This window comes from Plectropomus leopardus, chromosome 7 (genome assembly GCF_026936395.1).
Source record: "Plectropomus leopardus strain MGB_pleo_1.0 chromosome 7, ASM2693639v1, whole genome shotgun sequence".
Taxonomy (NCBI): domain Eukaryota; kingdom Metazoa; phylum Chordata; class Actinopteri; order Perciformes; family Serranidae; genus Plectropomus; species Plectropomus leopardus.
In genome coordinates this window covers 32,952,557-32,969,894 of record NC_142182.1, presented here as the reverse complement: position 1 = coordinate 32,969,894, position 17,338 = coordinate 32,952,557, and the positions used below count along the sequence as shown (strand labels likewise).

At 39.3% G+C, this 17,338-nt stretch overlaps 1 protein-coding gene and 1 non-coding gene across 9 annotated transcripts in view; both read right to left on the bottom strand.

Moving 5' to 3' along the window:
• Nucleotides 1-577: 577 nt before the first annotated feature.
• Nucleotides 578-649, bottom strand: trnaq-cug (transfer RNA glutamine (anticodon CUG)). The gene has a single exon. It is a non-coding gene; the product is annotated as a tRNA-Gln (tRNA).
• A 5,843-nt stretch (nucleotides 650-6,492) lies between these two features.
• The window catches only part of megf11 (multiple EGF-like-domains 11), a 107,027-nt gene continuing 96,181 nt past the window's right edge, over nucleotides 6,493-17,338 (bottom strand). For 3 of the 8 annotated variants that reach the window (XM_042496285.2, XM_088080543.1, XM_088080546.1), the window contains 7 exons: nucleotides 17,090-17,218; nucleotides 16,750-16,986; nucleotides 13,728-13,894; nucleotides 13,572-13,635; nucleotides 11,550-11,594; nucleotides 10,618-10,824; nucleotides 6,495-9,747 (listed from right to left, as the gene is read on the bottom strand). In XM_042496285.2, coding sequence (XP_042352219.2) covers nucleotides 9,572-9,747; nucleotides 10,618-10,824; nucleotides 11,550-11,594; nucleotides 13,572-13,635; nucleotides 13,728-13,894; nucleotides 16,750-16,986; nucleotides 17,090-17,218 — 1,025 coding nt within the window. In that variant the 3' untranslated portion in view covers nucleotides 6,495-9,571. Of the gene's footprint in view, nucleotides 9,748-10,617; nucleotides 10,825-11,549; nucleotides 11,595-13,571; nucleotides 13,636-13,727; nucleotides 13,895-16,749; nucleotides 16,987-17,089; nucleotides 17,219-17,338 lie in introns of all 8 variants that reach the window. The other 5 variants (XM_088080545.1, XM_088080540.1, XM_088080541.1 and 2 more) reach the window with 4 other exon arrangements.

Here is a 17,338-nt window from a genome sequence, read left to right as displayed (position 1 = left end):
AATTGCAACTGCCTCACAGCAATTTCCATCAGGGTTAATAAAGTTTGATCTAATGTTACTCTGTATATGTAATAAGTGTTAATGAGTGTGGCTTGTCCTACCTTTCTCAGGTCTCCAGCCAGAGCAGAGACAGATGTGGAGTCCAGACGCACGTTCCAGTCATTTTTGCGATGATTTTAACACCAAAAAATAGGCTATGAACAATGTTTTTATAATTTATCTAAATATCAGCACTGAGCTTCGCACTAGTTTGTGTAGGAAACAGTGGACATACGAACTGATTTCAACTTAATATTGGTCAAAATGTTTGCTGCCATCCCCGCCGCGGCCTCACTTCCTTTCCTGTCAGCATCTATCAAATAACCTGGCCAGCGGGGGGCGACCATGAAAAAAAGAAACGAAATTAAATGACTACACCGGATCTTACAATTACTTTTGTAGCATTATTTGAGCATTCCTACTTTAACTTCTGTATCAAAAAGTTTGAAAACAGCCCGTTATTCTATTTCATGTCGGTATTTTTCTCTATTAATCTGCACCACACTTGGCAATTGGCTGCACCTGACGATGAAAACTCAGGTCCCACCGAGATTTGAACTCGGATCGCTGGATTCAGAGTCCAGAGTGCTAACCATTACACCATGGAACCCTGCTTCTTTCTATCAACGTCACATAATTTCGTACTACTTTCTGTAGTTTTTTTGTAGTGTTATCAATGATAATACGAGTCGAGGCGCCCAGTAGCTCACCCATTAGAGCAGGCACCCCATTTACAAAGGCTATGTCCTTACCACAGCGTCCGCAGATTCGTTTCCCACCTCAGCCCTTTGCTGCACCTCATCCCTTCTCTCGCCTCCTTTCACGTTTTACTGTCCCGCCAGTGAAAGGCAAAAGCCACCAAAAATAATCTTTTAAAACAACACAAATATCGTATACTCTGTAGTAATAGCTGGGGACCAATAAATTAGGAGGCACCCAAAAAAACAAGAGAAAACGCACTGGTACCATGACTTGCACTGGCTTATCATGAGAGTGATTCTTCTTCACCCACTCTCAAACACATGGCCGCCATGTCTACCCCCTGGCGGCCAGCAGGAGGAGCACCAGCGTTCATCTCAACACATTTTTCTTTTCTAACCAGAAAAACATCTTGGGATATAAAGTCTCTTTTTCAAGAGTATTCTGGCCAAAACAGGCAACAACAAAAGTTACAGACAGACAACATGGATAAAAAAAAAACCACAAAATCAGAAAAATATACAACTCCGAGGCAACAATATAAAACACAAAAAGAACACAAAAATAAAGTTACCATAAGGAAGGACTAAAAAGTAGTAATATATACTATAAATAAACCATAAAAAAACAAGACAATTAACTCTTTAGTACCTGGATTGTCACCAGTTTCGTTGTGCTGCTTTCAGATGCCTTTCACAAACATTTAAACCTCTGGAACCTGGCAAATTGGTTTTATTTCTTTTGAAAACATAAGAAAAAAGGCAATAAGCAACTTGGGAAGAAATGTTCAACATATTGTAAAAAATGTGTCAATGGTGACAAGAAAATTAGTTAAAAAATTAGTTGTGGGGAGATAATTAAATTACAAAAAAGTCCAGAAACGATATTAATAATTCTTATAGTTACATATTTTATATTTATATTCAGGGCAATTCTTGATTTGATTTAGTTAATCATTGCCGTTTTCTTTCTTCTTTTTTTTTTCCTTTTTTGTTTTTGAGAGTTTGCTCAGGTTTGAGAGGGTTAAAAGACCTGCTACAGTGCTTTTAAACAGCCTGCCGGAACCAGTGAGTGAGTTTAAGTCTTTCTGCAGAAGATTCCACATATTTGGAGCTGGATACATAAAGGCTCCTTTGCCAAACTCCATACAAACCCTATAAAGACAATAAGAACAAGTTCTGTGAACGGAGGGCATAGCCATTTTAATTTTTTTTTTGCGACTCAGTATTTGATAAACTTTGACCTTCAGAGTGGGTGAACGATTCAAACTCTCTTTAATCAAATAAGCCTTTAATCGCCCTGAATAGGGATATATTACTGATTTATATTTCAAGATGAACATTAAGCTCGTTTTAGATTGTCCCTATTCTTAAAAAAAGACTGCATTTTTATGAATATATCATCAGTTTTTCCCAGCGAAGTTCACCCCAGTGATTAGCCCTACAACAGTGAGTTTATGAATAGAAATGCTAAATTCCTTTTTAGATAATGACATAACATAACCACATAACATCATTGAGAAAAATATATTTCGGATAAATGTCTGTCTCAGCTTTGTGGAAACAACCAGATTGTCCTCACAGATTCCCCCGACCTCTCTAACTACCCTGATTTAGACAAATCTTTTGCCCATTTAACTTTTCCAGACTTACTTTGTCAAAGGGCTTATTGTTATGTATTTCAAGGTAAATTCTGATCTGAATTTGGGAGCAGTTATAGACACTGGAAGAAGTGAAAATGATCAGCCTGACTAGGATGAATACTGATTATGCATTAAGAGTGGCTAAGCAAAGATCCGGCTCTGGTGTGATGGATCCTCACAGTTCCTGTAGCAGGACGTGACTGCAATGAAGATCTGCAGCTGAGCTCTGCTATGGACTCACCCGCAGCAGAGTGCAGTCAAATGTTGAAATAAAAGCATTATTAAACTGAGCTCTGATTAAATTTGTGGCAGTAATGCACTGTGAAAATAGAAACTTCAACACTGGTGTCAGTCATTTTAGAAATACTTTAAGTTCGTTTTTTTTCCTCTCCCCACATAAATCTCCCGTCCTGGCTCTAAACAGTCAATGTTTGACTGAAGTGAAAGTGACAGGTTATCCAGCAGCACTGTGGTCAGCATCCAGGTGCAGTCTCTTGAGAATAAACCAAAGGTGCAACTCTGTCAGAGCATTTAGAGGTATAGCGTCTTCCCGGTGGCAGCCTCAGTGAAAAACAGCTCAGGCTGAAAGATATAGCTGACAGGCTGACTGCAGCAGAAAGGATTATGCCCTGGGCCTGCATTAGTAAGGGGAAAGTCCCCGCAGTTCCTCTCTGCCTCTGCAATATTTTACAGCATTTTAATAATCAGCCCGGAGACAGTCCTACTTTGAATTGATACATTGTCCAGGTTGTTTTATTCACTGTGGTGCACCTTTACTGTATGAAGAATATTTCTACAAGAAACCAAGTCTCTTCAGGTATTGGTTTGAAAAGAAACTCTCTTTTTGCTCATTAGAATCAGACATATTTTAATGGTGTTTGTTGTTGTGCTGCAGATCAATATAATCTGTAAGTTTGGTAGCCATTTATGTAGTTGAGGGCTATGTATTTTACAACTTAAAGGTCCTGTGTGTAAGATTTAAGGGGATATACTGGCAGACATGGATTATAATATAATAAGTGTGTGTTTTTTTTTACAAGTGTAATTACCTAAAAAATAAGAATTGTTGTTTTTTTGTGACCTAAATGAGCTATTTATATCTACAAAGAAATACAAAGAAGTCTTAATCAAAAGAGATGCACTGCCATTTTTTCTACAATAGGCCAGAATGGACAAACTGGCTCTACACAGTGTCACTCATAGTTTTTTGAATTTCAAATGAGGCACCATACTAAGCAGCCCCTCTGTGATGAGAATGTCAGAAAAAGTTTTTAGTCTTTTTTGGTCTTTTTTTTATTTTTGTTTTTACCTGTTTAAATCACTGTCTATTTATTCTAGAGAGGAAGAGATCTCTGTGGATAATTCAGTTTGCAGTGAAAGCCTCCTGGACTTCAAGATCTGAGCCCACATAAGCAGCGCTAGGTAAGGGGCCTGTGTACAACATGCCAAACAGCATCAGAGAAACACCGATTTGTGACGTTTGTGTGTTCCGGAGAGGAAGAAACCTCCGTGAGTAATTCAGCTCCAGTTAAAAACCTCCTGAACAATGAATGCTAAAAGAATTCTAACTGGGATAAGTTTCAGCTGGTTGTAGTGTGCAGTCCTAACCACTAGATGTCACTAAATCCCCTTAAATCCTTCACTTTGTTCCTGCAAAATTCTAATTAACCTGAAACTCTTTTACATATAATCTGTGACCTGGGGGCCCTTCTGTGAGGAGTTTTCATGTTCTCTCCGTGTCTGCAAGGGGGTTCTCTCCGGGGTCTACCGCTTCCTCCCATATTCCAAAGACATACAAGTCAGGTTGGTGACTCTAAATTGGTGTGACTGTGACTGTGAGTGTGAGAGGTTGTCTGTCTATATGTTTCGGCCCTGCGATAATCTGCCTGATGACAGCTGGGATTGGCTCCGGCCCTTGAGAGGACAAACGGTTACGGAAAATGAATGAATGCGTGAATGAATCTGTGACCTTTTATTCAAATACATACTTGTTTGGTAATTAAACATATATCAACCTACACTTATCAAGGTTATTGAGCACTTTCATACTACTTCTATGGTGTAGAGATGGGAGAGGAGATGTAGGAAATGTATACTAGATATATAATTTATATATGTGTGTATATATATATATATATATATATATATATATATATATATATTTAACTTGCAGATTCACTGCCTGTGCTAGTTTATGTGAGCTGGAGGGGGTTGACTGAGTATTTTTTCATCTATTTTCTGCTATGGTTGAATTTGCTTCTATTTTCAATATCATATTCATAATTCCATACATGCTATTTGGTGCTTTAAGCATTTCCGTGTAGAATCACGTTAAGTTTATGTAATGAAATGCGCTGAGTTGCATTGCCTTGTTACGGTGACAGTAGGGTATGTAAATAGCCAGTTAATTAAATGAAAATATGCAACAAACTCTGCATAAATTCAGTATTCTAGACATCACACTGAACTGAGAGAGGAACAGAAGGAATGTGGATTTCTTCTTCCGTCAGGATTCATTTTGTACCTAAAAAGTTAATGTGTAAGGAAACAGTTGCTAAATTAGAAATGATGGAGTATGGTTGTGTGCAGATGTAATCGCTGGAGCACAGGAGGGAAATACAACTCTACAATTACATATTTAGTGGCTAATGTACTTTGCATTGAAACTTAATCCATAATGATCGGTCGAGGATGGTTGAACAGTGAGACAATAAATCAAAAATCTCTTTTCCTGTCACAGTGACTCAGTTAAAAGGCAGCGCCTGCTTCCCAGCGGCAGCAATAAGTGTGTTTGAACATAAGGAGTAGTTTCAGCACCTTATTAGCAGGAGGCTGTACTAGGAGACATTTGATTTTCACACAGTTTGACCTTTTAACCTTTCACTGTTCACCCTGCTCTCAATCCGATTTCTAATGGGTTGAATTAAAAAAATCTCTGTTGCTATCTTTTGCTCTCTGCCCCCCTCTGAGCTGCGAGAAACCACATTAATTGTTTCAAGGCTATTCAACAAGCTGCAAAATCGAAATCTTTCGCGAGTGCTCACCTTGCTGCAGTGTGACCTCGTCTTTTCATGCCTCTCTCTCTATCTGGCTCTCTCTGAAGTGCTCTGTTGTATTTGGTCCATTAGCTTCTTGACTTACTGACTGCCGTTCCTTTCAGTGGGGCATCGCTCAGGGCTTGTTGGCTGTCAGCTGGGGCAGGACGTCCACTGTTTGCGGAGCTCGACAAACCTGCTTCCTACAACTGAGAAACAACCAGAACTCCTCAACTGTAGTGAACCCGACTCACTGCAACTGCACCCATAATATCACAGTCATGCCATTTCAGTAAAAGCAACTTTCTTAATAATCAACAATTCCACATGTCTCTATATGCATCAGGCCAAGGTCAGACTTAGCTTTACACATATTTTCCTGTTCTTGACTTTTTACAGTTTTCTTGATTATATTATATTATATGTCTTTATTAAAAATGCCAGATTGCTGGTGTTTGCTGTGCAGTGGTGAAAGAAGCATTCAGATCCAATAAGTAAAAGTAGCACTACCATAGTTTAGCAATACTGCATTACAAGTGAAAGTCCTGCAGTAAAATGTTCGTAAAAGTAAGTAAGTATTATTATAGCAAAATGAATTTAACTGTTTGATATCTGAGTTAATTGACTTGATGTCTTTCAAAAGGAACATCAAGCAACCTAACATGAAATGGGTAAAAAAAAAAGCTCAAAATTAGTACTATAGTTACAAGAAAATTACCTGAAAATAAGCACACAAAAAGGTAAAAAACAATCAAAAATTAAACAAAAAACAACAATAATAAAAACAACAACAAAAAGAGTCTAATATATATATATATATATATATATATATATATATATATATATATATATATATATATATATATATATATATACATATATATATATATAAAAAACAAAAAAAAACAACAAGTTGCTGATTATGTTTTTCCCCATGTTTTTGAAAGACATCAAACCAACTTTTTTAGGTTTCAAAGGTTTGGATGCTAGTGAAATTTGTCTGAAAGCAGCACAAGAACACTTATGTCAATCCAGGTAATAAAGGATTAAAGTATAAATACCAAGAATCCTCATTATGAAGGATAAAGAGCCCTTGTTATATTTTTATATCATATAATTGCATTGATAAAATCATTTTAAGCAGGTTTTTAATGATGTAATCAAGGTAGAGATCATTTTAATGACTTTATGCACTGTTGAGTAGTTAAGTATATAAAGCTATACATCATATTTATATTTATCATATAATTCTTACATAAAATTATTTTACAGCGAAGGAATAGAAATAAAATTACAGCTTAAAAACATCTTCACAGACCTTTAAAACAATAAAATTCTGTTCAAATCACAAGTCAAACACAACTGTGAAGCCTGCGATGTACAAATCTTGTAGGTGTCTCTCCGCTGACAAGTCTTTTTAACATGAGAGCACTTTGACAAAATGTCCCTAGTAATGAATCTGTGAGACATTTGACAAGAATGATGTGTGACCATGATTTTACTCTTCCCCTATAGACTCTGGACAACATTTTGGCACCCAGCAACACACTTAAATAACATCTCTTATTTGTTAGAGTGCAATCCTTCATTCATCAGTCTTGTCAACATTCATTGTCATGGCGTGCCATATATTCAGAGCAGCAGATGAAGAGAGATGTATCCTGTCTAACACTTCACATGAGAAGTAAATACCTAGTCTATCTGTCCGGGGTATTGACCTGACTGAAACAGCTTTCTGATGGCAAGAATAGGCTTTTAATTTGAAACTTAAGTACCAAAACAACAAGCAGCATTGATATGACAGCAACTGGTGAAACTTTCCTTGGAGGAAAACAGTCACGTAAAATATGATCCACTGTCACCACACTGGTCAAAGATGGCATAATGTCCAGCACTAATGAAATGCTGTCTGGGCATCGATTGTCAACATGTTATTGCTTCTACAGAGGGTGAAATGGAATTCACGTAGTGAATGAATAAAGTTCAATTCATAAATAAGTTAATTCGCCTGATACAAACATAACATATTTTAGAAATGGATTCCTAACATACAGTGTGGTTCCCTTTGTAAATACTGCACAGGGGTATTTGAGGGTCTTTGTGGGTCAGATGAAACCTTATTTTTCAATTTACAATCTGACAGAGAGAAAGAGAAACAACATTTTAAGTTAACTTCAAAAAACACACACAAAATGACACTGATCATCTCACAAGAAGATAAATTGTGTGTTATCTACATCAGTGGGTATCCATTATCTGATCATGCTCATCTTTTTTTTTTTTTAAATTCTAGTGTCACACTGATAAAAAATTCACCATCACTAATATAAATTAATAAATAAAGCAATTAGCTTTGTAAATACAAAACAGAAAAGGGTCAAAGCAATCCCTTCTTAACACCCAATATTTTCAAAATGTAAACTAAGACATTTGCAAGAAAAAATGCTCTCACATATAAAACAACACAATATCCGATCACTTCATCAGTGTGGGGGAGAAATCCAAACTTGAGACCTACTGTATGTGTTGTAATAATGCCTTCAAGAAACAGTGTGTAAGCTTTAGGGGGATTTAGTGGCATCTAGTGGTGAAGATTGCATATTGCAACCAGCTGAAACTTCTCCTAGTTAGAATTCCCTTATTTATTGTTCAGGAGGTTTCTACTGAGAGCCAACTAATCCGCAGAGATGTCCTCCTCTCCAAAACAAACGGAGTCATATAATTATATGGGTAAAAACACTGAATAACACAGTTTCATGTCGCAAATCAGTGTTTCTCCGATGCTGTTTGGAGATGGGCTGCTAACCCAGTACCTGCTGATGTGTGCTTTTTCCCTGATATCATAACAATCCAGACATTCTGAGCTGCATTATCTGCAGAGGTCTCCAAAACAAATTGACTAAGTGATTAAAACCAGTAAAAACACTGAATAAAACAGTTTCATGTAAAAAAAAAAAAAAAAATTAAAAAATCAGTTTCTCCAATACTATCATTGCAGACGGGAGTTGCTAAATACGGTGGCTGATAAACGCACATGGCCCTCTCTAGAGCCAGTGTTTGGTTTGTCTGTTCTGAGCTACTGTAAAAACATAACAGTGCAACACAGTGATCTCTGTATGCGAGGACCCTCTCCCTATGTATATATATAATTGTCTCAAGGTAAAGAAAACACAACGATTCTCATCTTCAGGTGATTATACACTTAAGAAAACAACCTTTATATTATAATCCATTTCTGCCAATATATCCCCCTGAATCTGACACACTGGTCCTTTAATGCTTTAACACGGGTGACCTGAAAGCATCTCCAGATACACCTGGCCTCATTTACACTGCAACTGAAAAGAAGCTCTTGAGTTACAGACAGGGATCACCTTACTGTGTGATCAATACTGGATAAAAGTGAATAAAGGACAATTACAATATTTTACTATTTATCCATGCTTTGTCAGACTTGGCTCACTCTCAGCTGGGTTTTTGTGTTTAACATTGCATCAGAGAGTTCTCAGCTATTTGAACTCTTCACCTCAGAGCAAATGATCAGAATCTCTTCATGTCAGCTGTACTGTGATCTGCAGCTGCTGTACATAGTGACTACATAAACTCTGGTGTCTGTATATCATAAATCTTCACCTGCTTTGAAACGGTCAAGGTTGTTATACCTTCCTTCCCGTGGAGAAAATCACTTCTGTTTAGGGGGCATTATAAACACTCAGCTGCCCTTGAATAGTAAACCTATATCATGGGCTAAAAATGAGTTTGAAGATAGCTTTCTCCCTGTAAATAATCTGTCCACCCATTTCGTGTATGCTGCTCTTAATGCTGTTTGGAACCATTATGTTCCACCTCAGGAGGTCCATAAAGAGGCCGGGCAGCCGTTTGAGTGATCAGTTCTATAAGAAAATAAAATGGGTGAATGGTCGCTGGTGTGTGGGACACTCTTTCCTCCCCTCCCTCCATCAGGGCCACAGAGAGAGTGTAAAGTGAGGGAGCCAAAGAGGGCAAAGTCCAGAGGAGCTGTGGCTGTCCCTCCATCCCAACATCTCAGTATCTAATAGAACACACTCGGAGACAGAGGGAGGGCCGTTGGTTGAAAGTTGGCTGAACGTTGCCTGGATGCCAGCACCCTGTCAGAGCCGGGCGGAGGTTGTGCCCTCTAGAGCAGGGAGCTGGGACTTTCTGGAGGTGGAGGGGGTGTGTGCGTGGGGCTGTGACGCATAGGCAGTATGTCATAGTGGCTGGGGATGTGGCTGCTGCGGGGGAGGTCATAGGGGCTCTGGGAGAACCCGGTGGCCATTCCATTAGGTCCCTGTAGGACACTCACTGTTGGTTCTGTGATCGGTTAGGAAAGAAGGTAGGAAATAGTAGGAGGGGTACACAGGAGAGAAAAAGTAGGAGAGGAGAGGAGAGCAGAAAAGGAAAAAGTAGGAGAGGTATGTAGGAGAGAAGAGCAGGAGAGAAAAAAAGAGAGGTACATATGAGAGTTGGACAGAATAAGTAGGAGGGGTATGTAGGAGAGGAGAGTAAAGGAGAAAAGGTGTAGGGCAGGTACGTAGGAGAGGAGAGTAAAGGAGAAAAAGTGTAGGACAGGTATGTAGGAGAGGAGAGTAGAGGAGAAAAGGTGTGGGAGAGGTACGTAGGAAAGGAGAGAAAAAGAGGGGAGGTACGTAGGAGATTAGGGTAGGAAAGAAAGAAGTAGAAGAGGTTTGTAGGAGAGAAAAGGGGAGGAGAGGTACATAGGAGAGTAGGAGAGAAAAAGTAGGAGATGTATGTAGGAGAGGAGACAATGAAAGGAAAAAGTAGGAAATATATGTAGGAGAGGTGAGTAGGAGAAAAAAAGAGTAGAAGAGGTAAATAGGAGAAGAGAGCAGAAGAGGAAAAAAGTAGGAGTGGAACTCAGGAGCGGAGAGGAGGAGGGCAGGAGAGAAAAAAAGTAGGAGAGATACATAGGAGAGGAGAGGAGGAGAGTAGGAGAGAAAAAAATTAGGAGGGGTACATGAGAGATGCTGAGGTTTAAGAGTAGCATGCACAGACAGGAATAAAAAGAGAAATGAGCGGTGCATGCAATGGAGAGGCAGCTCTCATTTCTTGTTATCAAGGCTTACAAAGTCTGTACAGGCTCACAGCAGGGGACACAACCAGAGAGGCTATAAGCTGCAGGACCCTGCTGAGCTCCACACACCAGAGCAACAACGCACTCACCAACATCATAGACATTCCTGCTCGCACTGCCCAGGAGGGTGGCAGTACCTCCAAAGGGCACTTCACGGTGGGAGGGGGACTTCATCTCCACATAGCTGCTCTCTGTGTGCTTGCAAGCCAGCCCTGGTGGGTCTCTAATGGTGGCGTATGGATTCTCGCTATTCAGGGAGCAGGAGCTGTTGCTGCACATGGAGCCCTTGATGTAATCTGCAGCAGCCACGAGACAAGGACACATTCAGCATCAACAAAGATGAAAAGATTGTCACTGAGTGGTATTAATGCTCGACTCTGATATTACCACTAAAATTTAAACAGACATCAGAGTGCGGCCTGGAGAATGGCAATGAAATTCGTTACCATTCTGAAGAAGTTGTACTTCTTTTGTCTGCGACAGGTGACTAATGGTGGTATATAGTAATCAGAGTACAAAGGGGAGAGAGTGGAAGGCTCATCTCATCCATAACAGTCTCATCAGTCTGATAAGAGGCCTCATTAGAGACCGCAGCAAAGCTCCTTCAGACCACTCTCCACACCCCTGGGTCCCTCGCATTTACCACTGACTGCACAGTGTGGGAGACAAAATGACGTATCGGGCACTGAGCCATAGAGAGCAATTACCGCTGGAACAAAACCTCAGCCCACCATGATCTTGTCCAAAGTGCAGTGAGTTTTCACATAAATCATGGAGAATATAAGGATATGGGATTTGGGGTCAGAGAGTCTCAGAGGGGAATAGAAACCAAATGGGGAAATTGATACATGGGATGTTGAGCATAAAAAGGATTTTGTAATATTGCTGCCGGTGAAGCTGAACAGGATTCTACATGAAATATGTCTGCCCACACATACACACACACACACACGCACACACACACACACACACACACACACACACACACACACACAAGCTGTTACTACAATTAATGATTTACCTTTTTTGGAGCCTCTCTGTGTCTGCGTCTCCCCTTGTTGAACATCTGCAACAAATGTCAAAACATGAAAGTCAAACATGTTTTGAATTCCCCTCAACGTCTCAAGGTTGACAGGAAATATCTCATTAATGTACAATGTAGTATGTCTTTATTTAGGATGATATGAGGGATGTAAACGTGAGGAATGTTTTACCCGCATGCTATCACATTCCCCTAAGGCCTATAAGCTTATACAATCACCGGTGGTCATAATGGGATGTCTGGCATACAACAACAAGACATCATGATGAGAAGACAAGCCTGTTTAAGGCTACATTAGTCTATTACTTAGGTACAGCAGAGTGAGTGCCAAAGATTTTCTTTTTTGAGAGGGACTTTTTATTACCATTGATCTGCTTTGTGCTTTGAAGAAATTCATCACCCCAAAAATGACCATTGATATTTCGATTACTCACCCTGTGTTACCTTGAATTTGTGAAGTAAAATGTTTTTTTCTAGCATGCCTCAAACTGAGAATTCTTGATGAATTGAAATAAAGAGGGGGGGCACATTTAACAACAAAATGATAGCAAAACATCGGTTACAAACTCTCACACAACTTGTGTGATATAATCAAAGTCTCATTTATCCAGTTGTATGCTCAGTACTTCTCAAACACAAGCATTTTTACAACAACATTACTACTTACATTGCCATAAACAGTGTAACACATAGAAGAGTAACATGCCTGGGTAACTCAATAGAATGCGCAGCTAGAGTTCATATGCTTGCCCATGCATGTTATTTGTACGCAAAAATATTGGAAATGGTAGGTTTTAGTAAAATCAGATATTCAAGAATAGATGAAGTCCGCACACTAGTAAATGCTCCCATGAAAGTTCATTCAATTACCTCCACACGTGATGTTTTGGGCGTTATCCCTTCCTTAGACATTAGCCCTACCTCATGTCTGAGGAAGGGCTAATGCCTGCATGGGAGCATTCACTAATGTGTGGACTTTATCTATTCTTTGATATCTGTTTTTGCTTTGTCCAGCACCTAGTCTTTATCACTTCTGAATGTGCGTGCTGCTTGAACATTTCTCTAGGTTTCAGTAAAAATGCATGTGTTTGGGCAGTACTGAGTATAAGACATATGAATAAAGATATTTAGATTTTTGCATGTTGCTCAGCAGCAATGAGCCTAACAATACAGTATTTAGTCTCTTTCAGTTTGCACCACCACAAACCAAGAGACTAAGAGCTATGATTTCTATATTTAATATATAATCTCAGTAACACTTAAGTTTAACCCCCAATTTAGCATTTATAAACACTGTGTTTCCATTTATTAAATGATAGATAACACACTATAATGTAGTACTAAGCAGATGTGACATTTGAACTGTACTGGTCAACAATTACAATTTCTTCTATGAGGACATATTATATATTGTTGCAATTGTAATTCATTGTTTATACACTGGTCCTGTTTTAAGGATGCCCACAAGAGAAGGAGTTATAATTGTTGGCGAATAAATTAACAGCGTATATCTGCTCACAACTACACAATAGTGTGTTATAATCGATTTATTTCATTTTTATGTAAAGTTTGTAAAGGCTATGCGATGAGTACTTGAAACAGATTTAAGCTGAAATTATGGTGTAATTTTTCTGCCAGGCTTAATTCTCTATAATTCACAGTCCTGGAGTGCAGTATCTGACCCACTGTAAGCCATCACAGAGAACTGTGCCACTGGGGGAAGTGAAAGAGGACTAATGAGCTCACAGTGACCCCTATTCACCTCCTCACCACAGCTTCCTCCGTCCCATCCGCATATCTTATCAAAATCAGAGCAAAGGTTATGTCTAACAAGAAACCTCTGGTTCATCTTCATTCACAGCAGGGTAGTTTCATCCAGGCTGCTGCTTCTATGAGTATCATACTTACGACACATGCGCCTTTGCCCTTTAAGTGATGATACTACAAAGTAAATAAATCCAGGCTATATGTAGTGTTTCATAGTAAGAGAGGTAAACTGACCTAGGTCATTGAGGTTGCAGTAGGCTCTCCATTCTGAGCCATTTCGGTTTTTCAGAGTGCTTGACTGTGAAAGAAGAGCACAGTTTGGTGTTGCTTTGTAACATGTTATTATTGTATGCTGAATTTTGTGTGAATACACATGAAGAACAGCCATACTTTGAGGGTCAGAGTTCCATCCAGGTTGCTGGAGATGGTTGACACAACATTACACTGGGCCACAGTGTGGTAACTGGGGTTGGAGAAGCACTGGCCACTGCTGCTGCTGCCCTGGCTCTGATTGACCTCAGCAGCGCTGGTTCTCATCGCTACAGTGCTGCCACACTCTGAGGGTTCAAACAACAGGTTGAAAAAGTATTTCACTGCTGAAGAGATGGTCTTTTCATAAAACTGGGCTGTCTGTGCTGTTGAAGGATGCAAGTGCTTTGAAACTGGTGATACATGGCCAGAGAAAAGAGAGAAAAACAATCACTTTTGTTCAAGAGGGAGAACACCTGCAACTACCAGAATGCACTGCACCTCATCGGATCAATAAACTGTTGGGTGAATACTTGGCCATTTTTCTACAGGAAACAATATGGCGGCCAGTGGGTAGCAAACAATTTCTCTTTCTCAGTCTGCCTATTGAGGCTACTCTTAAGCTGCTTTTACACAGAAACGCATAATGGCCATGACATGTAACACAACAGCACTGGCCTCTAGTGTGATATAATGTGCTTTCTATAATAAAAAGAGCTTATCATGTCAATCACAATCATTTACCAATCTCTGTTATATGGCAGCTAATCTTGTCCTCTGCTCAGAAGGAAAGGAGCTCCTGAATCTCATTGTTTTCTCAATTTGTGGACATTAACGATCGCTTTTCTTCCTCTTTGAATGAACAGCTGCTTTTTAAATCTCCAGATGTGAGCGGCAACATCAAACATCACAGCTCCCCATCCATGGTCCGTCTTTCTGTTACTACCTCCATTCTCAGCTCAGAGTCGAGACCACGCTGTCCCCCATTTCTGTGACTGGACTTTTTATACAGAACAGTGAAGCAGCATACCAGTGTGATATTTCTGCCTTGAACAAGTAGTGTAACTGTGGCTTTTGTGTCTGTGAGGACAGGTAAATGAAAATGCTGCAGTACAATCTGTAGTTCGAGCAGCAGCCCTTGATCCAACAAAAATTGTCTTTCAGCCTAAAGATGAACTGGGAGATCTGGGTGCTGGTAAGATGGAGGAAAATTTACCACTGTTAATTTACACATGCTATAGCAAAGTATCACTTTAGGAGGTCTGTGAACTAGATATATATTTGTGTGTCAATATTTTTGTTTACTAATATGCATCAATATTTTAACATGCATGTCCATTTTGCACACAATAAATCAAATTTTAATCAGAAAATTTGTCTAAAGGATGGATGTGGCCTTGTAATCTGCTGATTTTTTTCCACATTAATTGATTAATTGTTAAGTCTATAAAATGTTGAATAGTGAAAACCTCACAATTTCCCCAAAGCGCAAAATGTCTTCAAAATGGTGTTTCTACCAGCCAACACCCCAAATCTAAAGATATTAAAAAGGATACTATGCAAGATTTGCTAAAAAATATATGGACTCATACAGAGGTAACACCTCAATTATTACATATGATCCACTGGTAGTACTTAGAGACTCTGCCCTCTGCCTGTATTTTCTTTATATTTCTATGTTTGGGACGTCCCTGGGCACAGCACACAGGTGAGATCATGAAAAGGTAGTCAATATGTGTCAGACTGTAGGAAGCACACATACCACGAGCATAGCCAGAAAAAACAGTGGGTGTGCAACATGTAATTATCATTACAACACATGCAGGCTACGCTAATGTGCACCTCTACAAAATTACAACCATCCATTACTCTCCAGATAGGCTTCAGGCTTCCCGAGGGGTCTTAGTACCCTCAGTTGTATTTTTTTGCACTGTTTGCCTAATGTATCTATAGAAAAATAGCAAAAACAATAAAATGATTCACTGGGATACATGTGATATTACTTAACAGCTGTTTCAGCACCATGGACAGCACTGTTTGTTATGTGTAGGGGCTGCTGGTGTGTGTGTGTGTAGGCCACAGGCGCTGTCTCAAGTATTGATACATTGCTGGGGAGATTCATAAACTGCCTGCTTTGCATAGTGTAATTTGCCCTCAATTCCTTTTAAACCCTGTTATAGCAATCAACCGATGGAAGGAAAACAGGAGAGTGAGTGCTCTGACTAATAAATGTCTTCTTTGATTCTGATAAAGAAGGTATGTTGTTTTGTAGCCTTTCTCAGGCTATTGCGTGGTTAAACCCATTATAAAAAATAACTTTCCCTCATAGTTTTCAACTTTTCCTCTTTTGTATGTATCACATACTAGAGGAAGCTACAAAACTTGCTGTAAAACACTGGTGGTACTACATACAAACAGTAGCTGACAATTTCTGCATCGCACACCTTTAAGTTCACTACCTATTTACAAAGAGCAGCAAATCATAACTGGAAAGTGGCTAAAACAATACCTACAATTGATAATTGGACTGACATGATAAATATAACATCTTTAAGACAGAAATAATTACTTTTGCTATTAGACTGCAACAAGACACATTTTTAAAAAAGATGGGAAAGCTGAGTGGAGTATATTAGACCTATATGTTCTTCATTTATATTTTTCTTATCATTTTTAATGGTTTTCACATCCTTGTTTGTAAACTGACTGAAGTATCGTGATGACACACCTCAACATTCTGGTTCTATTCATGAAGTTTGTTTTCCCTCTTAAAAATGTGTTTCTCTACGTTCACATCTGAACTTATTTGTACTCTATTGGTCCTTTCTGTCTTCTGTATTTTTGTACTTGAATATACTTTTTGTAGAATCTATGGATGTATCTGTGAATTACAGAAGGCTTGCAGAAATAAAGCTAATAAGCCTTATGAGGACAATCTGTAAGGACCTTTTTTATAATGCAATAATAAGAGAATTTCAGAAACATTAAAAAAAGAAAAGCAGTAAATCATTGCATTTGAGAAGCAGGAACTAAGAAATGTTTAATATTTTTCGCTCACCTAATAGACTAAACAACTAATTATTACAGTTCTGCATTTTTTTGGTAGTATATAGCATTTGTCGATAGTAAGCAAATAGTTTGAGTAATCTGTAAAACAACTTACCAGACAGGGAATAGTCAGTGTTGGTGATGTGCATTGCCTGTGTGTAGGACACGCTGGGCTGGATCTCATGGCCTTTGTCTCTCTGCCTCTGCCTGTACCACACGAACAGACTGAGCATGGCCATGATGATGAGGAGCAGAAAGATGATTCCCATGACAGCCCCTGCGGACTGACGCTCTGAGCCTCGCGCCGGGCTAATCTTGGTGTATGGGTTGAGCTCCTCCATCATCAGAGCTGCTACAGAGAAAACACAGACAGTGGCTTGTATAAACACTCTGTACACATCTGTGTTTGAGCAATAATATAGTGGAGAGCGTCAATCATCCCGATCACCTCTCACCTTGATCACAACGGATGCCTTTATATCCGGGGCTGCAGTAGCATGTTCCAGTCACATAGTCACATGTAGCGTTGTTCAGGCACTCACACAGCTGCTGGCAACCATATCCAAATGTACCGGCAGGACACTCTGCATGGGAGAGAGGTGCATTACTACATCCATCAAAATTAAAGCACTTAGAGAGTGGGAGCCAAAGTGTTTATAGAACGCACACACAACCTTGCTCATCCACATGGTAATTTTACTCAG